The 24,822-nt window shown below is 42.1% G+C and overlaps 1 protein-coding gene across 3 annotated transcripts in view; it reads left to right on the top strand.

The window, feature by feature from the left end:
• The first annotated feature begins 540 nt into the window (after positions 1-540).
• HTR7 (5-hydroxytryptamine receptor 7) overlaps positions 541-24,822 on the top strand; it is a 121,291-nt gene continuing 97,009 nt past the window's right edge. For all 3 annotated transcript variants that reach the window (XR_011564233.1, XM_070780469.1, XM_019953224.2), the window contains exon 1: positions 541-1,396. Coding sequence is in view for 2 of the 3 variants with exons in the window: in XM_070780469.1 (XP_070636570.1) it covers positions 852-1,396 (545 nt within the window). In the remaining variant the exon portion in view is untranslated. The remainder of the gene's footprint in view (positions 1,397-24,822) is intronic.

Genomic DNA, 24,822 nt, shown 5'->3' with positions numbered 1-24,822 from the left:
TTCTCCCATCAGTGATCAAAATAACTGGAAATTATCTGTTGCTTGGTAGAGTGCTCAGAAAGTTTTTTTTTTTTTTTTTGTCTTTTTCAAAATTAAGATTAAAAACATTTTTTTCCTCCCCAGGTTCTTCATTTTGCAGTGAGTCCGGACATCCACTGGCTCCCTAGTCCTCCCCCACCAAACTATCTTTACTACTGTAAGGGGGTTCGGGTCTGTCCGAGGGTGTGTGAGCCTCCCGCGGAAAGAAAGATCCCCCGAGCGAGGCGGCTCGGGATCCCGGGAGGCGCGAGGAGCGCCTCCCCCCGCTCAGTGGGTTGGGGGAAGCGCGGTAGAGGCGGCGGCCCCTGCCCAGCCGGGGAAGCCCGTCCGGGATCCCGGGGCGCGCGGTCAGCGGCCGGACGCGGCGGCGGCGACGGGAACGCGGCGTGGCTGCCGCAGGGGAGCGGCGGCGGCGGCGGGCGCGAGGGGCGGGGCGCACTCCGCAACTTCTGCCGCTGCCTCCCGGGCGCTCTCGGCCGAGCGGCGCGGCGGCTGCGGGCTGCGGACTGCGGTGCGGCCAGCCGAGCCCGGCCCGCCGGCTAGCGAACCCGCGCGTCCCGGGCATCCGTCGGGTGCTGGAGACGCCTCCTGCAAGTAGTCCCCGGGGCGGCCGCGCTCCCGTGTTGTCCGCTGCGGCTGCGGGACCCGGACGTGCGGAGCCGTGAGGCCGAGCCGGGGCGCCCCCCTGCGGTCAGCGTGGGCCTCATGGCTGGGCCGAGCGGAGCGGAACCGGCGAGGTGAAGCCCCCGGGCCGGCAGCCGCAGCGCGTGGCGGGGGCGCCGGCTCCATGGGCAGCGGCGCACAGCGGCACGATGATGGACGTTAATAGCAGCGGCCGCCCGGACCTCTACGGGCACCTCCGCTCTTTCTTCCTGCCGGAGGCGGGGCGCGGGCTGCCCGACCTGAGCCCCGACGGCGCCGGCCTGGTCGCGGGCTCCTGGGCGCCTCACCTGCTGCACGGGGTCGTGGAGGTGACGGCTAGCCCCGGGCCCACCCGGGACACGCCGCGGGACAATACCTCCGGCTGCTGGGAGCAGATCAACTACGGCAGAGCCGAGAAAGTTGTGATCGGCTCCATCCTGACGCTCATCACGCTGCTGACGATCGCCGGCAACTGCCTGGTGGTGATTTCGGTGTGCTTCGTCAAAAAGCTCCGGCAGCCCTCCAACTACCTGATCGTGTCCCTGGCGCTGGCCGACCTTTCGGTGGCCGTGGCGGTCATGCCCTTCGTCAGCGTCACCGACCTCATTGGGGGCAAGTGGATCTTTGGCCATTTCTTCTGTAACGTCTTTATCGCCATGGACGTCATGTGCTGCACGGCCTCGATCATGACCCTGTGCGTGATCAGCATCGACAGGTAAGGGCCGGGCAGCCCTGTGACGGGGTCCGGCAGTGGGTGTGCTGGCAGCTTAGCCCCGCGCGCTCGCCTTTCCTTGTCAGATAAACCAGACTTCACGGCGGGATGAAGGGCTGCGCTTAAACCATCAACCCCCACACGTCAACCCTACACCAACCAAGCTACTTCAGTTACAGCTTAGCCTGTATATACCTTTAAAAGAAGAGCTTGAAATGCCCTGGTTTATTGTAGTGAGAATTTTAAGACCAAAGTTAGGAGTATTTTAAGCATTAGCAATTCCACCAGGGGGGTCCCCTGGCTTGGTTTTCAGAAGGAAGAAATTTGATCCTCTCTGAGGCTAGCTAACAAACCCTTGCTGTGAGCCTGAAAGAATCAGTTCTTTAAGAAACCAGCAGGAGAAAAGCCACCTTGCTTCCCAGATTGTAGAGGCTTCTTCCCAGGCCAATAAAAAGACCTAGGGTGGTCCCAGGATTGGGGGGTCTCCATGTCTTAACGTTGCTGATTCTGAATCACTTTCTTTTGGAAGTCTGGTTTTAGTGTCTGGCAACGCTGTCTGTATCTACAGGCTTACTGGAGCTGTACTCCCTGTCTGAATGGTTGATTCTAGCGTTTCATCATATCCCTTGGGAATCTTCTTTTGAGAACTCCCCCACTGGAGTAATTGAAACAGAGATTGACCATCTGTCAGGGATGCTGAGGAAAAAATTCCTGTCTTGGGTGTCAGATTGGAATAGGAGACCTGCAAGGTTTCTTCAGACTCGAGCATTACAAGATTCTGCAATGGAGCTGGCCTTCAGTGCTAAAGATACTGTGCAATTGACAATTTGGAGTACGGTTCTAATGCTCTTTGTAGACAAAACAACTCTTTACTTCTCTCGAAACTGAAATGTTAAATCTTAATATTCACAGTTAGAATTTTGTTAGTGTTTTAAAATCGGCACAGGACTGGTATCCTGTTGTGTTTAATGATACAGAGAAACAGTTGCTTATTTTCTTAGTGGACCTACGGAACCTTTAAATGTGTAGACCTTCCAGCAAAGGAGAAATAATTGGTGCCTCCACACTTAAAAAAATGTCTCAAAGGATAGTTAGCACAAAACTGAGATTTTCCTTCTTTTCCTCCCTGTAAACACGGCTGTTTTCTCTGTGTGTGTTTTGTATATATTTAATATGTTCTGCTGTTTTACTGCTTCACCAGGGTTTACAGTTACTGAAGGAAGGGGATATTTTCAGGGAAAAAAGTACATTTAGTTAAAGATATAGATTATTTTAAAAAATTGATCCTGATATTTTGTGTATTATATTAGGAGCTTCCGATAGCAAACAAGGAATTATTTTTAAGAGTAGAACATGAACTGCCTACGTGAGAATATTAGCTCCAAACTTGACAGTTGAAGTTCTGAATTACTGTAGTTAAGCATGACCGCAAATACGCATTTATAGTCTGACTGTGGCAACAGGAACTAGGACAGTGCACTCAATATACGTAGTAAGTAGATGCTTGAATTATAAGTGTAAAAATCTGACTGTTCATCCAGCCCAAACTGTGCTTCTTGTATGAATGGAGCCCTTTTCAATGGAGCTTAGTGTAATAAAAATAATTTTGACTGCAAGTAATGCATTTATAATCTTTGTTTTCAATTTCACAATTGATAAATGATAAACAAACGGCACAGTGTGCTTATTGTTTGCTGGGGTCACCCTGAGATTACTGTACACAAGCTAAAGGCTTTCTTTACTCATGATGCATGTGCGACTTAGCAGCAGCAGGAACATCTCCAATACAGAGACAGGTTAATCCTTCTTGGCAAGAGCGTCTAATTTCTTCTTCAACTATATATATCCTTATGATTGGCACAAGTTGTGTTAATATAGGGATGCAGAGTTTATCTCTTAGGTTTTTTTTTTTTTTTTAATGAAAATTGCCCCATTGGTGAATTCTGCTGAACAGTTGTTTTAGAGGATGAACACGTCATTTTTTGATAAAATGAAGAATTTGTAACATTGGAAGACACAGATTGTTTTTCTTCCAAGAACAAACAGAACTAAAACTGAGGAACAGGAAAATGTGTTTGATAGCGATTGATTGCTAAGGTACATTATTTCTGTTTTTTCTTCACTTACATCATAGAATATGGCCAACAATATAAAAAGGTGCTAAGAAAATATGAAAAGATTGAATTTTCATTAATTCATTCTTTCATGTACCTAATATTTGTTATCCTGTGCTTCATGAAGCATAGGCAAAGATGAATAATACTGTTCCTGTTTTTGATCTGGATACCTGTTGGACACTTAGCCTTGCAAAATAGAACCTTAGGTTTTTTCTTAATCTTTCCCCACCATGTTGGGATGCTTTCCCAGCCTTTTCCAATGGAATTTCATGCCCCTTTTCATAAGCTTCAACACTCCAGTCTCCACCCTATATCAGTAATGACCCATGATCATTGAAGACGTAGCAGCCATTGAATGGAAACTCCTTTGTCTTTCAATCACCAAACAATTTTTCCTGCATCTGTACCTTTACTTCCTTCTAGTTAAAAGCAAGAAGGCATTGTGTCCCAGCAGAGACCAGACCATCCCATCCCCTCTCACCTTCTGGAGGACCCAACCCTTAACCCCTCATCTCTCCTTTGTCTTCTGTGTTGCCTCTCAATAGGGTCAGGCTTAATCTTCTGTTTTTGAGAACTTCTCTTTGGACTCATCCCTCCCTCCAGTCACTGCTTCACTTCACAGTGGGAAGTGGAGGGATTATTGCTCAATTGTCTCTGACTCATTGTGACCCGATGGACTGTAGCCCACCAGACTCCTCCTCCTCCAGGGGATTCTTCAGACAAGAATATTGGAGTGGGCTGCCATTCGCTCGCCAGGGGACCTGCCCTATCCAAGGATTGAATCCGGATCTCCTGCCTTGCAGACAGGGTCTTTACTGTCTGAACCGCCTGGGAAGCCCTCCACTTCACGGTTAAGCTGTTCAAAGAACTATGACCACAACCTGACTTTAGTTCCTTACTTCTCAGACAGATGAGTTTGGCCCTCACCAGGTCTACTGTAATATTTTAACTGGCCTTCCTGATTTCACTTCTCATCCATTGCCTATGAAAATGCTAGAATGATTTGTTTTTTAAAAAGTGGTTTTAAGTGAGGTAACATTTACCTGTAGTGAAATGCACAGATACTAAATGTACATTTTGATGTGCTTTGACAAATGTTTTTACACATTTAACCAACACTCCAAATAATATATAGATTATTTTGTCATACTAGGAAGTTTCCTTGTGCTATTTTTAGAATGATCTTTTAAAAACAGAAATCAAATGATCTTTTATATAAAGTTTAAAAACATGCAAAACAATTCTATATATTTAGGTGAACTTATATATAAGCAGTCAAAATATAAGATAGTGCAGAAGAATGGTGAGCACCAAATTTATGAGAGTAGTTATCTCTAGTAGGGTGGGGGTGGGGATAATTAGGGAGTAACGTGTATTGATGATACTGGTCAAGCTATATTTTAGTGGTTGATACAGTCTTGTTATCCTGTGTGTAACTTTCTGTTTTTTTTGGAAATACATATAGAGAAATGAACAATCCTAAATGTGAAGCTTGATCCCTTTCCATGAAGTGAACCCATGAATGTAACTGGATCAAGAAGTGGAACATTACTAACCAGCCAGAGGTCCCTTCTTAATCGTTCCCAGTTTATATTCTTCCCAAAGATAACAGTTATCCCGATTGTTAGCATCATAAACTAGTTTCTCTTGGTCAAAACCTCACAAAATGGAATAGTATACTGTGTACTTGTAAACCTGGCATCTTTTGCTCACTCTAAACCTGTAAATGTGATTCGTCAGGAGTTTTCAGTCTGTCCCTATTTTGTTCCTTTTTTTCCTTTAATCCATTTAATTTGATTATCAGTTCGCCTGCAGATGCACATTTGAATTGTTTTCAGTTTGTACCTGTCACTAACCATGGATATAGGAATTGGGTAAGTGTGTGTGTGCTCAGCTGTGTCTGAATTTTTATGGCCCCATGGACTGTAATCTTTAAGGCCCCTGTAGCCTTTCAGGCTCCTCTGTCCATGGAATTTTCCAGGCAAGATTACCAGAGTGGGTTGCCATTTCCTACTCCAGGGATCATTCCCAACCCACAGATTGAACCCATGTCTCTTGCATCTCCTGCATTGGCAAGTGGATTATTTAGCTCTAGCGCCACCTGGGAAGCCTTTTACTAACAGTTCTTCTATAAATATATAATGTATAAATCATTTTGTGTACATATTTTCGTTTCTTTCAGGTAAATGTAATGCTGGATAATAAGATACCTTATTGCATTTTAATTTTATATACCCTCTCACATCTTTCATTTTATAGATGCATTTTAATCTACAATACACATTTTAAAAATGTATTAGAGTTTTTATTGTTACTTTAAACAATCAATATTCATTCTTACATGTTTACCTTTTCCATTGTTCTTTATTTTTTTCCTACATTACCATGCCTTCATCTGGGATCATTTTCTTATGCCCATTATACTTTTATTAGCATTTTTTCAAAGTGAGGGTTTACTGCTGACAGATCCTCTCAGTTTCTACTTATCTGAAAATATCTTAATTTTACTGTCATTTTGAATGATATTTTCTCTAAGTATGTCATTCTATTAATATATTGAAGGTTTTTTCCCAGCACTTTAAAAATCTTATTCCATTGTCTTCAGGCTTCCATCCTTTCTGTTGAAAAGTCAGTCATTAACCAACATTATTAATACTTTTATGAAGATACTGTGTTTTTTTTTAACCTCTGGTCACTTTTAGGATTTTCTTGCCTTTAGTTTTTATCCATATTTTTATGATGTCCCTAGGTTTGGCATTATTGATTATTTTCTGTTGTAGATTTGCTGTCAACCCTGATGAAGTTCTTAGTAACTTTTGTGTTTGTGCATTGCTATCTCTAACTTGGTTGTATCTCTTTAAATACTTTTGTTGCCCCTTCTTTCTCTCTTTTTCTATGTCTTCATTTACATAATTTAGGTCTTTTTCCTTTATCACACGTGTATCTTACATTCTTCTTTCTTTTCCATTTTAGCTTTTCTTTGTGCTTCAGCTTTGAAGAATTTTGACCTACCTTCTTATTTATTAATCATCTCTTCTGCTATGTCTAATATGTTGCTCAGTAGTTTTAATTTTACAGTACTAGAAATTATTTTTGATCCTAGTTTTTGCATTTGATTCTTTTTATTGATTCTAACTCTATGATGAAATTCTTTGCCTTTTATGAATTTTTCCACTTTCTTCTTATATTTCTAAATATATTAATCGTCAGATCAGATCAGTCGCTCAGTTGTGTCCCACTCTTTGCGACCCCATGAATCGCAGCACACCAGGCCTCCCTGTCCATCACCAACTCCTGGATTTCACTCAGACTCACATCCATCGAGTCAGTGATGCCATCCAGCCATCTCATCCACTGTCGTCCCCTTCTCCTCCTGCCCCCAATCCCTCCCAGCATCAGAGTCTTTTCCAATGAGTCAACACTTCGCATGAGGTGGCCAAAAGACTGGAGTTTCAGCTTTAGCATCATTCCTTCCAAAGAAATCCCAGGGCTGATCTCCTTCAGAATGGACTGGTTGGATCTCCTTGCAGTCCAAGGGACTCTCAAGAGTCTTCTCCAACACCACAGTTCAAAAGCATCAATTCTACAGTGCTCAGCCTTCTTCACAGTCCAACTCTCACATCCATACATGACCACAGGAAAAACCATAGCCTTGACTAGATGAACCTTTGTTGGCAAAGTAATGTCTCTGCTTTTGAATATGCTATCTAGGTTGGTCATAACTTTCCTTCCAAGGAGTAAGCGTCTTTTAATTTCATGGCTGCAGTCACCATCTGTAGTAATATATTAATCATAGTTATATATTAATCATAGTTAGACTCTTTTCCTACTAACTCTAATACCTGAATCACTTGTGGTTTCTTTGTCTGTGATCTGTTTTTTTTTCCCCTCTGGGTTTGTGCTTTGTGTCTTGACATGTTTAATTAACTTTGATTGTATACTCAACATTTTGTATGAAAAATTGTGAATGTTGTCTGTGATTTTATCTCCAGAGAAAAAACTTCCAGGCATGCACATTGGGGGACTGATTATTATAATCCAGCTAGTGACTTAGCTGACCATAGGCATTGTTTTAGTTTTGATAAAGCTGTGTGTGCCACTTGCCGATGCCTCTTTCTAGGTTGTAGCCTTCTTGGAACTGCAGCTAAGAGCGTAGGGTGTTCTCAGTGACTTCTCCCCTGGCTAGTCCACACGTCTTTTCTCTCCTCAGCAGCGTGAGACTATCAAAATTCTCGCTGAAAGTGTTTTTGGGAGCCTTCTCCTTGGCTTCTTAGCCTCCTGCCCTGCACAGCTTTAGAACTGAGCAGATGTCTAGAGGGGAATACCAGCCAAGTGCTGGGCTTAGTTTTCTGCTTCTTTTTTATTTGGATCTTGGCATCTCAGAGCTCTTAAGTTTTGTCTTTCTTTCCTCAAGAGACTGCTGAAATATCTTCTGGTATTTTTGCCTCTTAATAGCAACTGTGTTGAGGCTGTTTGCCTGGATCCTCAGCCCCTTACCCCTCCCCTACTTTAGGCAAATGTCCCAAGGGAAAGAATGACTGCAGAATTTTGGCTCATCTCTTTGTGGTTCTCTTATCCTAGGGTTTGTCCCCTCAATTACTGGTTGTCTCAAAAACTCTGTTATGCCTTTAAGCAGGTGTATGTATGTATTTGTGCTTTATCCAACTATTCTAGTTGTTTTTAGCAGAAGCATAGTCTGAAGCATTAAGCAACTCCATTATAGGGAGAATTGGGTGTGTGCCTGAAAGATTTTAAATATACAGATGTAGAAATATAGCCATGTAAATTTCCTGCTTAAAAACCTTCATTGGCTTTTGGTTTCACTAGGAATATAATTCAAAGTCTTCAGCATGCTTACAGGGTCCCTGATTTGTTCCTCTCTTACCTCCAACAGCATTTTGTACTGTATTTCACCTTCCTTTTCGTAGTATAATCATATTGGCCTTTTTCAGTTTCTCTATCATGCCAGATTCTTTCTATGTCAGGCTTATTCCATGCAGATCCACCAACTAATATAGTTGCAATACTATGATTCCATGTCTGGAGTTCTATTCCCTAATACATGTTTTTTGATCCCAACTTGGAAAGCTTAAACTTGCTTAACCCTATAAAATGGCAGCAGTGAAAATATCTGAAAAATACCAAATATTGGCAAGTATGTAGAGCAGAGGGAACCTTTGTACATTACTAGTGGGACCGTGAATTGGTGAACCACTTTGAAAATAGTTGGCATTATTAGGTAATATTAATATGTATACCCTACGATTCTGTTATTGTAGCAGTAGGTATATGTCAGGGAGACTCTTGTCACCAAAAGTCTTGTACAAACTATTTATAATATTCACAAATTTGAAACCCCCAAATTTGAAATATATTAATATATAAATATATCAATAGTAGAATGGATAAGCTGTGGAGCATTTACATAATAGAATACTATTCAGTAGTGATTATCAAACTTGAGTGTCATCAGAACTATCTGGAGGGTTTATTAACACACAGATTACTGGGCCTCATTCCAAGAGCTTCTGATTCAGTAAGTCTAGGGTGGAACCCAGTGATTTGCATTTCAAACAAATTCCCAAATGATTCTGATGCTCTTGATTTTGAGACCTTACTTAGAAAACTGTTGCTATACAGCACTGAAAATTGCTGTAGTAAAAGGAATCTCACAAAGTAATTTAAGCAAATTTTTATTATAAAAATTTTGAAACTTAAAATGTAAGAGCTAAGAGTCTAGTATAAAGAGCCTAATCTATCCATCACAAAGTATTTAATGTTTACTTTGCAACTCCTTCCTCACAGTATTTTAACTCAAATTTTAGACATTGTGGCCTTTCACCCATGAATATAATGCTTTGAAGCCACAAACATGATGCTGAGCAGAAGAAACAGAGTAAAAAGAACACATATAATGTAATTCTATTCATGTGAAAATAGAAACAAGCAACATTATTTGGAGATACATAGAAATGGAAATATAAAGAAAAGGAAGGAATTATACACCATGAGAACAAGGGTAGTGATTAATTACTTCTAGGTGGGAAGAAACATGATGATCAGAGAGGCATGCTTTTGAGGTGGCGTAATGTTTTCTCTCTTGCCTGTAGAGGTGGATGCAGGCAAGGTGTCTTGAGGGTTCTCTAAAAGTTACTATGAAAATATCCATGTATATTTTAGGCTACTTCCTACATCTATATTTTAAAGGGACAGAAGTATTTATTTGATGACACCTTGTGAGGTGTTCAGGATTTACATCGAATGTATGGTTAATCAGGGCAGATGCAGTTACTGTTTTAATGCAGTCAGCATCTGGTGGTTTTCAGCCTCATGTGTGAGGGCAGGGCTCGTCTTTGGATTGTCCACAGTTACAGGAACTCCTCTGGCTAATTTGCAAGAGCCACAATCTTTAATTCTGACTGGTGTCTGGCTGAAGCCCTGCTTCCTCGCCAGGCGCCATGACTCATTCGCCTCAGTGATCTGAGTTCTGCTCTTGGCTTTAATTCTGCTGCAGTCAGCAGTGCAGGGTGCCGTCTGGCTTCTCTGGATCCCCTTTCTCTTTGAAGGAAGTCATCCTTGATCATCTCTAAAATTAATTTTCAGCATGTGTATATTCTTTAAGAGTTGATAGAATCCTTTTTTGTTTTTTTTTTCCCTCCATCTTGTCAACTGGATAGTGAGTACAGTGGCTAGAGGGACAACCAGGGCCATGCTGGAGGAGGAGGAGAACTGTACGGGGAGGGTTGCGGGGACCCTGAAGGGTTATGGACTCTACCGGATTGCATGTCCCTGACTTCTTACTAGTGGTTGAACAGATATTGTTACGTCGTGTGTCACAACTTCTAAATCTTAGTGCCCGTTTCTTATGTGTGTATCCTTCACACTAATGTTCTATATATTTCCTGAAGCATCATTGTGAGGTGTCACTGTGCCATTCTCCTTTGGGAATAATGATTACTGTTTTTAAACATTCTTTTCCATTCTGTTTTATTTTAGAATATTGAATATAGTTCCCTGTGCTGGGCAACAGCCCCTTTTGTTGCTTATCCATTCTATATGTAATAGTTTGCATCTGCTTATCCCAGACTCCCGCTCCATCCCTCTGCAACTCTCCCTCCCCCTCGGCAACCCCAAGTCTGTTGTGAGTCTGTTTCTGTTCATAGATAAGTTAATTGGTGTCTTATTTTAGATTCCACATATATGTAATATCTTATGGTGTATGTCTTTCTCTTTCTGACTTGGTACGGTAATCTCCAGACCCATCCATGTTGCTCCAGATGGAATTATTTATTTTATTCTATTTATGGCCAGGTGGTAGCTCAGCTGGTAAAGAATCTGCCTGCAATGAAGGAGACCCCTATTTGATTCCTGGGTCAGGCAGTTCCCCTGGAGAAGGGATAGGCTACCCACTCCAGTATTCTTGGGTCTCCCTGGTGGCTCAGATGAATGCGCCTGCAATGCTGGAGACCTGGGTTCGATCCCTGGGTTGGGAACATCCCCTGGAAGAGGGCATGGCAACACACTCCAGTATTCTTGCCTGGAGAATCCCCATGGACAGAGGAGCCGGCGGGCTACAGTCCATGGGGTCGAAAACAGTTGAATATGACTGAATCGACTAAGCACAACACAGCACAGTACTGTATTGTATGTGTGTACAATATCTTCTTTATCCATTCATCTTAGAATGGACATTTAGGGATAAGGGCCTTCTGTGCTACATAAATTCATAGAGACTTTACACATAATATCTCATTTAATCTTCATAACACCTTTGTAAGGGTGTTTACTGGGGCCTCTGCTGTCATTGAGGTCTGCTGGCCAAAGGTATAGGAGACAGAGTATGAACATTTCCAATCCCATTTTGTAGATGAGGAAGCTGAGGAAACATATACACTGTATAGAGCAGAAACACCAACTGAATCAAAAGCCCTTATGGGTTCCTTTACTACATTGTAGCCATTGCTTGCTGAAGGAGGAGGATATTGTGAGTATAGCATTCAAGGCCTTTTGTAATTTGACCCCAGCCTCCTTTATAGCCTCAATCTGACTTAACTCCATCATAGGTATCCTCTCTTTCAACAAGATGTCAGAATAATGGAACTAATGTTCTTACCCCCTAAACTTGTTCCTCTTACAAGGTTCCCATCCCAGTAAATGGCATTAGGCTACACCCATTTCTTTTGCTAGACTTTTAGGTATCACCTTTGAAATTTCCCACCCAACTGCTCACTGTCACCAGCCCATCACCAGATCCTACTGACTGTCCCTTCACTTTTCTTCTCCCCACTCCCAGGACCAGAAACTCAACCCAAGTCTCTGTCATTTTTCACTTGGACCCCTTGAAGTAGCCACCCAGGACTCTCCCTGTATCTACTCTTGCCACACATTGATAACAAAGTGTGTAACCCTGGCTATATGTTAGAATCATCTGGACAATTAAATATAGCAGGGCTCGGAGTCCGTCTCTACAGATCCTGGTGTGGAGTGGGCCTGGGCATCAGTGTGTTTGAAAATATCCCTCAGGTGATTCTAATGTGTATCCATCCAGAGGGAGAAGCCCTGAGTTAGGGTGATCTTATAAAAATGTAGATGTGATTTTATCCATGGTTCCCAAAGTTACCTGCACATCAGAATCACCTTGGAATCTTCCAAAAATTCCAAAACCCATACCGAGGCCATGCACAAACCCAGCTGATGTACAACACTGCGGGCAAAACTTATGCATTATATTTTGGAAGCTTCCTAGGTTAGTCCAGTGTGCAGCCAGGTTTGGGCACTACTGAATTATGCTGTTCTCCTCTTCAAACTCTTTAGTGGGTTAATGAGTTCCCCTGCTTTGGGGATAAGATGCTAAATTTTTAATATAATTTAAAAGATTTTGTAATGTGATTTCTGTGTATCTTACTAGATCAGGGGTTGGCATTTTTTTTTTTTTTTTTTCAGTAAAGGGCTAGATAGTAAATATTTTGGGTTTGTGTACCATATGGTCTCTGTTGCAACTCCCCAGCTCTGCTTCTGTAGCATGAAGGCAGCTGTAGACTGTATGTAAATGAACAGGCATGGCTGTGTTCCAATAAAACTTTATTTATGGCTCCTGCAATTAGAATTTCATATGATTTTCACAATGTTATTAAATGTTATTCTTTTTATTTTTTTCAACTATTAAAACATATGAAAGCATTCTTAGCTGATGGGGGCTGGTATACAAAAACAGGCAGGGACCAGATTTAACGCTGCTGGAGTTTGCCGACTTCTACCAAGATTTGGTTTGATTCAATTCAATTCTCTATCTTATAGATCATCTCTCTCCCTCCCCCTGTCTCTCTTCCCCCCATATTTTGGCAACTCTGAGCTTCTTTGACTTCCTTCACATTTTGCTGTTCAGGGACTTCACAAGTCTTTTTATTGCCTGTTCCCCACCCCACACCCTGACACTCGTATGTGCCTCTTGGGCGAGTTAATTCTTATCACTCTTCAGACAGGTCCTTGACTAGATGTTATTGCCTCATGGAAGCATTCTGAGAATCCCCAGACTATCTTAGTCTTGTAACTCCCTGCAGTTTTTCTTCCTTGCACTCACCTCGGTCTGTAATTACCGGTTTTAAATTAACTGTAGTGGATTCATGATTTGCGGGATTGTCCATACAGCAGACATGGCAGGACCAAGGTCTCTCTTGTTGGAGACTGTGCGCCCCGCCCCCAGCATAATAGTTGGTACATAGTAGGTGTTCAGTTAATCCATATGGATTGACTGACGGAGGAAGGAAGGAGGAGAGGGAAGGTGGGTACCTCTGATTTCCAAGTATCTGGCCTTGCCTTCTTATTCTCTAGCTTCTTATGAAATATTCCTCTTGGGGAAGTTTTTTTGGAAACCAAATTAGGGTTGGGAGATTGTGTGATGAAACAGAAGCAGTGTGGACAGTCCTGAGGGGTCATCCCATTAAGCATTGTAAACTGGTGAGTCACTTTCTGCTCTCCACGCATGTGCAGAACACTGACATAAACAAAGCCCTAGTGATGCAAAAAATTTAGCAGCTTAGAGCCCAGGAGTCAGCTTTTTATTATCACCATTGCTGTGCCATGAAGCAGTGTGAAAAGGCAGGCACAATGAAACAAAAATCCCAGACTCTTTCTATTTCAATGAATAAAACATATTTTGACTGAGCTAATGCAACCCAGAAGGAAAGCCATAGGTGTCAGGCATGATGGTGGTACCCAAGGTGGGGAGCACAGTAACTGACGGTTACAGCATCATTTACTGAGTGCATACGACGTGCCAGGCCCAGTGCCAAGAGCTTAATGTGGTACAACTCACTTCATTCCCATGACCACTCTGTGGGCACTCTCATGCCCACTGCTCCTGCTGGATGAGGAAAGGGAAGCTGAGAGAGGTGCAGTAGCTTGCCCAAGAGCATATAGGAGGAAAGCTGTGAATCCCATTTGTCGGGGGGTGAGTCCCCCTCTTTTGAGGCCCAGAGGGGTATTGGCTTTCTGAATATCATTTCTGAACGTGCCAAGTGATAGAAGGTATTTTCTCCTGCTGCTCAGACAGGGACAGTGACCAGACGTGTTCTGGCACATTTTCCTCTAGCATTGATCCAGGGCATTCCCTCACTCCAGTGCATCCATTAACTCTTGGGTTACAGTTAAGGTGAGGTCACTGAAATTTTATGGAATATTAAGATCCATTTTGTGGCTCAGATGGTAAAGAATCTGCCTGCAATGCAGGAGAGCTGGGTTTTATCCCTAAATCAGGACGATCCCCTGGAGAAGGGAATGGCAGCCCACTCCAATATTCTTTCCTGGAGAATCCCATGGACAGAAGAGCCTGGTGGACTACAGTCACTGGGGTCACAAAGAGTCAGACACTACTGAAGCGACTAGCACTTCCCTTCAAAGATTTAAGTTGGAATCTGAGCAAGAGGGCCTAACAAAGAGGCCAAGTATGTATGTGTGTGTGTGTAAAGGCGGAGGGTAAAAAGAGGGGTAGGTAAGTGGGAGTTGATATGGATGGAGAGAGAGAAGAAGAAAGGGAGGGGAGGTAACAGGTAGAGGGTACATGGGCAAGCAGGTTAGAGGAGATGGTGAAGGTGATGTTTATTTACTAAGCAAACCCTTGTTGTTTGCCTACTGGGTATTTAAGTACTGTCGGATACAAAGGTGTATAAAGACACAGCCTCGTCCTCAAGAGGTTATCTAGTTGAGCATAAATTATTTTTTTCACATACCAGAACATTTGTACCTTTAAAAAGTTAGGTTGTACATATTGCTTTTCAGTCAATCCCTGTGTGGTATGACCTTTCTTGAAGGGATTCGTGAATCACATAGCTTCAGGTTGCAAACAATTGGGTGGTTTGAGCACTTCCATCGATAAAACCCCCAGTACTCTATGGTCTGTTTTTGAGCATCCTCTCTGTGCCTGAAGAATTCTTGTTAAGACTGCTGCAAAACGAGGGCTGCGAGGTCAGACCTACGTGCTCATGCTTCTGATGTTGCCTGTTGAAGAACAGGATGCCAGCCCCCGGGGGCTGAGCAGCTGTGGGCCTTCGGGGGAGCATCTCCAGTGCATCTATTTGGGGAGCTTTATTTTTGCCTGTTTAGCCAGTTTGTATTCTCACTTTCATCCTGGCCTCTGTTCTGATTCAAATTCTGTATTTCTGGGCATTCTGATAATATTTCCCACTCTGTCAAAGGGAGGCAGCTGGATAGCTTTCTTCCTTCCAAATGGTTCTTTTATCTGGAACATCAGGCAGAACCATCCACCTCACGGGGGCTATCAATATTTATAGTCAGGCATGTGGAGACTTAAATGGCATGCTTTAAGCCATCTATCATCAATCCAGCCCAGCTGCCTGAATATTTCAGAATTTTATTTTGGGGAAATGTATATTCTATACATTTGGTTTGAAGACGTCTCTGATATTCTCAAGAGAAGTCTTTGCAGAATCTCCTGTTTTGAGAAATAGATTGCCTCACAGTTTCATAGTTGACAGTTTTCTGAAGACTGCAGGCTTCTACCACTCTGTTCCTTTCAGGGTAACAAAGGTGATAATCTTCTGATAGCAATTTCTTAACATAGAAAAATTGCCCTTTTTTAAGTTAAGGGAATCCTAGGGGATTCATCTATTCACATCTTCAGTATTTATTGATTACTTAGTCTTCATTGGTTACTCTTGTTTATCCTAAATAAAGCACATAAGGCCTTTGCTGTCTTGAATTTTGTATTTGAGTAATAATAAATAGGTAAGGAACAGATATACTAAAAAAAGCCTCATTCACACATGCACACTGATTCATTAGTGATAAGTGCCAGATGAAAAATTAGAACAGGATGATGTGTTACAGTGGGTGATCCTGAGGAGGTGACATATACATTGAGGTGTAAAGTAATGTGATGGATCTGGCTGTGAGAAGATCAGGAGGAAGAACATTTTAGGCAAAGGCAGCAGCTGGTGCAAAGGCCCTGGACCAGTGTGACGGGAGTAGAGAGTTCAAGGGGAAGCCCAGAAGGAGATGACAGTAGAGCAGTGGTCACAGTCGTATTGAGGTTTGGGACAGTTAAAGAGAGTGGATTTTATTCGAAATAAAGTGGAGCCCTTGAAGAGTGTGAAGTCTTGGGTGACATGATCTGGTTTATAGTCTTAATAGTTCCTTGTGGTTACTTTGTGGAGAATAAAATGGAGAGGAGTGAGAGTGAAAGTTGGGAGACCAATGGGAAGGCTTCTGTAATTGTTAAGATAAAAGAAGATTAAAAGAGTGAAGTTGGAGAAAAGTGGAAGGATTTGAGGTACATCTGGGCTGTACATTGACAGGACTAACTGAGGGCTCACTTTGCCAACAAAGGTCCTTGTAGTCAAAGCTATGGTTTTTCCAGTAGTCATGTATAGATGTGAGAGTTTGACCATAAAGAAGGCTGAGTGCCAAAGAATCCATGCTTTTGAATGGTGGTGCTGGAGAAGACTCTTGAGAGTTCCTTGGACAGCAAAGAGATCATACCAGTCAATCCTAAAGGAAATCAATCCTGAATATTCATTGGAAGGACTGATGCTGAAGCTGAAGCTATAATACTTTGGCCACCTGATGCAAAGAGATGGCTCATTGGAAGAGACCTTGATGCTGGGAAAGATTGAGAGCAGGAAGAGAAGAGGGCAACAGAGGATGAGATAGTTGGATGGCAGTAACGGATATGGGTTTGAGCAAACTCCAGGAAATAGTGAAGGACAGGGAAGCCTGGCGTGCTGAGTCCATGGGGTTGCCAAGAGTTGGACATGAATAACCCAACAGACTGAGGGATTAGACGACAGAGAAGGATAAAAGATGACCTTGTGCTTTGGGCTCAAGCAGCTCAATTGATGGTTATGCTAAGTCATGCTAAGTCACTTCAGTCGTTTCCGACTCTGTGCAACCCCATAGACGGCAGCCCACCAGGCTCCCCCGTCCCTGGGAGTCTCCAGGCAAGAACACTGGAGTGGGATCAATGGTTATGCTGTTGACCAAATAAAGAGTTGCAGAACTGGTGGTAAAAATAAAAAATTCTATTAATTTTTGAAAATAAATTTATTTATTTTAATTGGAGGCTAATTACTTTACAATATTGTATTGGTTTGCCATACATCAACATGAATTCGCCACGGGTATACACGTGTTCCCCATCCTGAACCCCCCTCCCACCTCCCTCCTCGTACAATCCCTCTGGGTCATCCCAGTGCACCAGCCCCAAGCATCCTGCATCGAACTTGGACTGGCGATTCGTTTCATATATGATATTATACATGTTTCAATGCCATTCTCCCAAATCATCCCACCCTCACCCTCTCCCACAGAGTCCAAAAGATTGTTCTATACATCTGTGTGTCTTTTGCTGTCTCACGTACAGGGTTATCGTTACCATCTTTCTAAATTCCATATATATGCCTTAGTATACTGTATTGGTGTTTTTCTTTCTGGCTTACTTCACTCTGTATAATAGGCTCCAGTTTCATCTACCTCATTAGAACTGATTCAAATGTATTCTTTTTAATGGCTGAGTAATACTCCATTGTTTATAGGTACCACAGCTTTCTTATCCATTCGTCTGCTGATGGACATCTAGGTTGCTTCCATGTCCTGGCTATTATAAACAGTGCTGCGATGAACATTGGGGTACACGTGTCTCTTTCCCTTCTGGTTTCCTCAGTGTGTATGCCCAGCAGTGGGATTGCTGGATCATAAGGCAGTTCTATTTCCAGTTTTTTAAGGAATCTCCACACTGTTCTCTATAGTGGCTGTACTAGTTTGCATTCCCACCAACAGTGTAAGAGGGTTCCCTTTTCTCCACACCCTCTCCAGCATTTATTGCTTGTAGACTTTTGGATCGCAGCCATTCTGATTGGTGTGAAATGATACCTCATTGTGGTTTTGATTTGCATTTCTCTGATAATAAGTGATGTTGAGCATCTTTTCATGTGTTTATTAGCCATCTGTATGTCTTCTTTGGAGAAGTGTCTGTTTAGTTCTTTGGCCCATTTTTTGATCAGGTCATTTATTTTTCTGAAATTGAGCTGTAGGAGTTGCTTGTATATTTTTGAGATTAGTTGTTTGTCAGTTGTTTCATTTGCTATTATTTTCTCCCATTCTGAAGGCTGTCTTTTCACCTTGCTTAGAGTTTCCTTTGTTGTGCAGAAGCTTTTAAGTTTAATTAGGTCCCATTTGTTTATTTTTGCTTTTATTTCCAATATTCTGGGAGGTGGGTCATAGAGGATCCTGCTGTGATGTATGTCAGAGAGTGTTTTGCCTATGTTCTCCTCTAGGAGTTTTATAGTTTCTGGTCTTACATTTAGATCTTTAATCCATTTTGAGTTTATTTTTGTGTATGGTATTAGAAAGTGTTCTATTTTCATTCTTTTACGCGTGGTTGACCAGTTTTCCCAATGCCACTTGTTAAAGAGATTGTCTTTAACCCATTGTATATTCTTGCCTCCTTTGTCAAAGATAAGGTGTCTATAGGTGTGTATAATTTCACAATTTGTATGGAAATACAAAAAACCTCGAATAGCCAAAGCAGTCTTGAGAAAGAAGAATGGAACTGGAGGAATCAATCTGCCTGACTTCAGGCTCTACTACAAAGCCACAGTCATCAAGACAGTATGATACTGGCACAAAGACAGAAATATAGATCAGTGGAACAAAATAACAATTCTATTATTTATTTGTTTGTTTCATTTTATATAGTTGTGATTCATTTTATTAATGTATAGTTGATTTATAGTGTATTAATTTTTGCTGTACAGTAAAGTGATTTGGTTACACACACACGCTTTTTTATATTCTTTTCCATTATGGTTTATCACAGGATGTTGAATATAGTTCCCCTTGCTATACACTAGGACCTTGTTGTTTATCCATATACTAGTTTGTATCTGCTAATTTGCTTCAGTCGTGTCCAACTCTGTGTGACCCCATAGACGTCAGCCCACCAGGCTCCTCCATCCATGGGATTTTCCAGGCAAGAGTACTGGAGTGGGCTGCCATCGTATCTAGCCAACCCTAAACCCCTAGTCCTTCTCTCCTACACCTGGCAACCATAGGTCTCTTCTTCATGTCTGTTTCATAGGTAAGTTCATATGTGCCATGTTTTAGATCCCTCAGGTACATAATGTCACTTGGTATTGTCTTTCTCTTTCTGACTTCACTTAGTATGATAATCTCTAGGTCCATCCATGTTGCTGTGGATGGCATTATTTCATTCTTTTTTATGGCTGAGTACCATTGCATTGTCTGTATGTACCACATCTTCTTTATCCATTCATCTGCTGGTGGACATTCAGGTTGTTTCCATGTCTTGGCTATTGTGAACAGTACTATATGCTGTGTGTACAGTATTGTTTTTGTATTATGATTTTGCCCAGATAATGTACCCTGGAGTGGGATTACTGGATCATATGGCAACTTTATTTTTAGTTTTTTTGAGGAATCTCTGTATGTTATCCATAGTAGCTGTGCCAATTTACATTCCAAACCAACAGTGAAGAGGGTTCGCTTTTCTCCACACCCTTTCCAGCATTTGTTATTTGTAGACTTTTTAATGATGGCCATTCTGACAGGTGTGAAGTGATATGTCACTGTAGTTTTGATTTGCATTTCCAAGAGTTCTGTTTTGAATGGCAAGTTTGATATCAATAGACATTTGGATATAAGAGTCTAGGATTCCAGAGAGAAGTAGAACTGGAGATACAAATTTGAGCATCATTGGAAATGATGTATAAAGCCATAGGGTGGGGTCCAGCTACTAGTTCTTAGGGAAGTAAAACATTTAGAGGTAAAGAGAAGAGAAAGAGCCAGCACAGTTTAAAACATGGACGCGAAATAGGTACATCTGGAGGTGCCATCATGGAAATTAAGGGAAACATGTTTTGACAAGATAGAATATCAATTGTGTCAAAAACAGTTGTAAGATAAGGCTAGCAAAATGGCCAGTCAATTGGGTGACCTTGAAGTCACTGGTGATCCTAAGAAGAGTGGTTTCAGTGAAAAAGTGGTATGGAAGCCCACATGAAGCGAAGTGGAGAGAGATTGAGAAGGAAGTAGAGGCAATGACTGGAATCAGCTCTTTGAAGGTTAGCTTTCAGAGTCAGGAAACCTACATTTCAACTTTGTATCTGCTGCAGTGACCCTTATGATAATTATTTATGTGCATGTCTTAAATTCTGTTTTTCTTAGTGCTTACAGAGTTTCTGGCACACAGTGGGTGCTTAATCATATTAATTGAATGAATGGGTCAATGGACTTAATGAATATCCTACTAGAGTAGAAACACTTTAGGCTCAAGACTGTGTCTGATTCATCTTCTGTAGGCTCATGTATACTAGTGGGAATGCAGAAATATCCTTGAATGAATACATGAGTCTGCTAAACTTGGGAGTAGAGTAGGGGAGCTTGGGTTAGGAAAGGTCAGAGATGCTGGTTGTTTAGACCAGGATTTCCATAGAACTGGGGAAGGGCCAGAGTCAGAAGCCAGATTCCATTTCTATAACTCCTAACTGTGACCTTGCGAACAGAGGTCTTAACTGTGACCTGACTGTAACCTTGCCAACAAAGATCCATCTAGTCAAAGCTCTGGTTTTTCCAGTCATCATGTATGGGTGTGAGAGTTGGACTATAAAGAAAGCTGAGCACTGAAGAATTGATGCTTTTGAACTGTGGTGTTGGAGAAGACTCTTGAGATTCCCTGACAGCAAGGAGATCCAACCAGTTCATCCTAAAGGAAATCAGTCCTGAATATTCATTGGAAGGACTGATGCAGAAGCTAAAACTCCAATTCTTTGGCCACCTGATGCAAAGAAGTGACTTGTTGGAAAAGACCCTGATGCTGGGAAAGATTGAGGGCAGGAGGAGAAGGGGACGACAGAGGATGAGATGGTTTTACATGGCAACACCAACTCGATGGCCATGAGTTAGAGCAAGCTTTAGAGTTGGTGCTGGACAGGGAAGCCTGATGTGCTGCAGTCCATGGGGTCGCAAAGAGTCGGACACGACTGAACAACTGAAGTGAACTGAACTGTGAGTTACTAGACCTTATTTCTAAATCTCATTTCTCATGTATGATAGAAATATCTCCATGGAGTTAATGTGAGGTATAAATGAGATTATATACATGAAGGTTTAGCCAAGAGCCTGACTTACATAAAATACCCACTGATTGAAAGCAGTTATTATTATTAATGTTAGTAATGTTAATATTAATAATATTAATGTGCTAGAGAATTGAATTCTACCAGCCACCCAGGGCAGCTCTCTGGGATTGGAGAGTTGTTTGAATGGGAAGGTTCACTGCTGACTTTTCTGACTCTCCTCTTTCATCCTAAAAGGAAAAAGTAAACCAACTTTGCTTCAGGAAGAGTCTATATGGGATCTTGATGAGGCTTCAGGGAGTGCCAGCCTGCTGACGCACCTGTCCAAGGATGCCAGAAATACGGGCCAAAGTCAGTTCCATGATTTAGTTCAGATGCTGCTTGAGGCAAGTCAGGGGCTTGAATTCAGTCATGCTGAGTTGTGCTCAGTGGATCAGTCAAGAAGGATCAATAATTGGTACCTTATATAATGTTTTAGATAATGGGGAGGGGAGCATTTGTGATGCACCATCACTCCCCAGATAACATCCTAGCTGTTTGAGGCTTTTGTCCTTTCTCTGTGTACCTCCTGTGTATTACAGGAAGTATTGGGGCTGCTTCCATTTTCTCCATGTCTTCCTGTGTTTTCATGTCTCAGTACATCCTATTTCCTCTGCCTGGAATGCCCTCCTCTTTTCTGCTTATTTCCCATGTGTTCTTCGTGACGAAGCTAACATGGCCTGGTTTCTAGGAGGCTGTCCCTGACACCTTGGTCTGGCTTAGATGTACCTCCCAGACTCTCCCTTAGCACTCTGAGCTTCCTTCTCTATGATCGTCAGGCTGAAATGTAGTTGATTGTATTTCTGTGTCCACCACACCCCAAATGCTACATTCTTGAAGACAGAGGCATTTTTTTTTTTAAATCTCTGTCTGCTCCCAGCTTCTGTTGATATGTGAAAGGTCTTAATAAATATTTTCTGGATAAGTGAATCAATAAATGAATGAAGCTGGGGAAAATTGAATATTTGTGTCATATGAGACACACACATTAAGACTATTTGTGACTATTTAAGACATTAAGTATGAAACAGGGAGGGAAAATGAAAGAGGGACATAGAAGCCACAAGATTTATGACTCAGTTCTGCTTTGGTGGGTCTTGTTTTCTTACTCCCTTGAGTGGGGACCTCATTATACCTACCAGGCGCATTTTTTCTATGTCTTTGAAGGCACAGTTCTGCTTCTCATGACTTACAAAGCTGCTTGTGGATTTCATTTCCAGGTTGTTTTTTTCTTTAAGGTCTCCCTGTAAGGATGGTCAGGTAATGAGGTTTTTGCCTGCAGAATATATTGTATAAACATTCCCAGCAGCCTTAGTGGGTTAACTACCAAGCCCCAGGGACAAGACTAGACACTGGAGACAGTATGATGGGATCCACTACAGCCATGAATATTTCAAATAAATTTCCTCAAAAAAGAAATCAAGTGATGAAGTCTAACCTTGCCTCCAGAACCTCTCTTAATCCATTTTTGATGGGTCTGTGGTGCATTTTTCCATTTCCATGCTGGTTCCTGTTTTGATTTTCTTCCAGGGAATAGCTCCTCCCCTGGTGAATTCCTTGGAGACTGTTACATTCCCCTCAAATGTTGCTTGTGGGTAGCCTTGTGATAGATGATAAAAATGGCTCCCAGTTCTTCCCAATGCTATGTGCCTTTCAAGTGTGTCTGTATAGCCCTTCCCACACTGACTCTTGGCTTGATCTTCTTTCTTGCTTTGGCTGATGGGACTTCAGCAAACATGATGTATACAGACACTTAGAATTTGCCTTCTTTTGCTGCTTTAGGGAACCTATGTGAAGGAGCCCCGTCTGGATGATGAGAGACCCATGGCTTAGGCCTCCGAGTTCCCTGGCTGCCAGTTACCAGTCAGGTGAATGAAGTCATGCAAAACTATTCAGGCACTGCAGACCTGTCACCTGAACACAGACATAAGATAATCCGCTTGAGACGAACCGATCTTGCTTGACCCAGGACAGGCCCATTGACCCACCAGATATTTAGCTGGACGAATGGCTAGTGTTTAAACCATAGGGTTTTAGATTAGTTTGTTACATACCCAAAGCTAACGTATAGAAAGCCATCAGTACTTAGACTCTCCTTCCCCCTGGATTTATGTTCCCATATTGATTTGTGTTATGGCACCATGTCCATCATGTTCTCTGGATGGTTGTTTATGAGTCTATCTCCCCAGTAGACCTTGGATACTCCAAAAACAGAAGCAGTATCTGGAAGACTAATAGGATTTTCTCACCCTCAGCCTCTTCCAGTGCCCAGGACTAAGAACACAGTTTGGAAGTGTGGATGGGCCAGATGAGCATGTACAGCTCAACTGTGAAGTCTTTGAATCTTGGCTTCTGTGTCAGGAATATTCTCTTTAGTTATTTCTTGTCTACACCCCAGCTAGATATCTAAAACCTGATGTTTGCTGTACTTGTGATGTTTTGTATGGTCACATTCTGTTGTACAGTGATCTTTTATCCATCCTTATGTTATTTTTGTGTTTCTATAGATAATTGCCCAAGTTCCCCAAGGTGTTAAAAAATAGGATTATATAGTCATTAAAGGCACTGGACAAAATTAATCCCTTTGATAGAATCCAAGTTTCCTTTTTCTAAATTATATTTTTCAATGGTATTATGTGATGATTGATTTATATCTTCTTTGGGTTTGATTTTGTTTTCAATGTGTAAGATTTATGATTTCAAAATGAACAATTTTTCCTCTGAAAGCTATTCATTTTGTCTTGTCTGAGGTGATAACTCTTCAAACAAATTCGTTTAATGTGTAGCCTCAGTAAAAATCTGTGATTGATTGTTGGCATTTTGGGAACCCTAGAAAGTCATTTGAAGGAGTCCTTCAGAGTCAGAATGAAGGAGGAGGAAAATAACTCAGGTAATAGTCATTAACAACTCCCCAAGAAACGTTATTAGATAAATACCCAGTGAAGGACTAAAGGTTGCCTTGTATCACTCAGGCCCTGTGCTACATGCTGACTGTCTCTGAATCTTCCCAGTCACATGGTAGGTTCTGTTATCCCCATTTTACAAACAAGGAGAAGCTTAGCGAGTTTAATCGAGTTACCCAGAATCAGAACCTGGAATCAAACTTGGGTTTGATTTGATGTGATTTCAGCATTGGTATCTTAACTCTTATGCTTCACAAAGAAGTAGATGGAAAATATGGTCTATTCCTTTTAGATTATGTATTCTCTCCTAAAGATGAAAATCAAATAACATGTCTGACCTTCAGGGTTCACCTAGGAGCATGATATCAGGACCCGGAAATATTCTGTACAGGGATAGGATAGGGGCTGACCTTGCTGGGAATGTTGCTCTGTACCCATTCCCGACTGCCCAGAAGGTCCAGGTTTGGCATGTCAGTGGTCAGACGAGGTCAAGTTGTCCCCTCAAAGTGCCAGACAAACAGAATCAGCGAGTGTTAAAACTTCAAAGAGCTGTGCTGATTCCCGTCTCCAGGTCTTACTCTCTATCCTTCTCCAGTCTCTTCCTTCCCTGGAAAATGGATGTGCTCTTTGGCTCCTGGTTGGGTTCAGCCAACCACAAGTCCAGTGGAGGACATGAAAGGGAGATCCAGCCCTTTCTGCGGGGTGGTCACCTGGCACTGACTGTACCCTGTGATGGGGAGTCGCTGCTCCTCTCATGGTGG

This window comes from Bos indicus, chromosome 26, assembly GCF_029378745.1.
Source record: "Bos indicus isolate NIAB-ARS_2022 breed Sahiwal x Tharparkar chromosome 26, NIAB-ARS_B.indTharparkar_mat_pri_1.0, whole genome shotgun sequence".
In the NCBI taxonomy this organism is placed as follows: Eukaryota; Metazoa; Chordata; class Mammalia; order Artiodactyla; family Bovidae; genus Bos; species Bos indicus.
The sequence above is the reverse complement of the archived record's forward strand: the minus strand, read 5'-3'. Positions and strand labels throughout refer to the sequence as shown.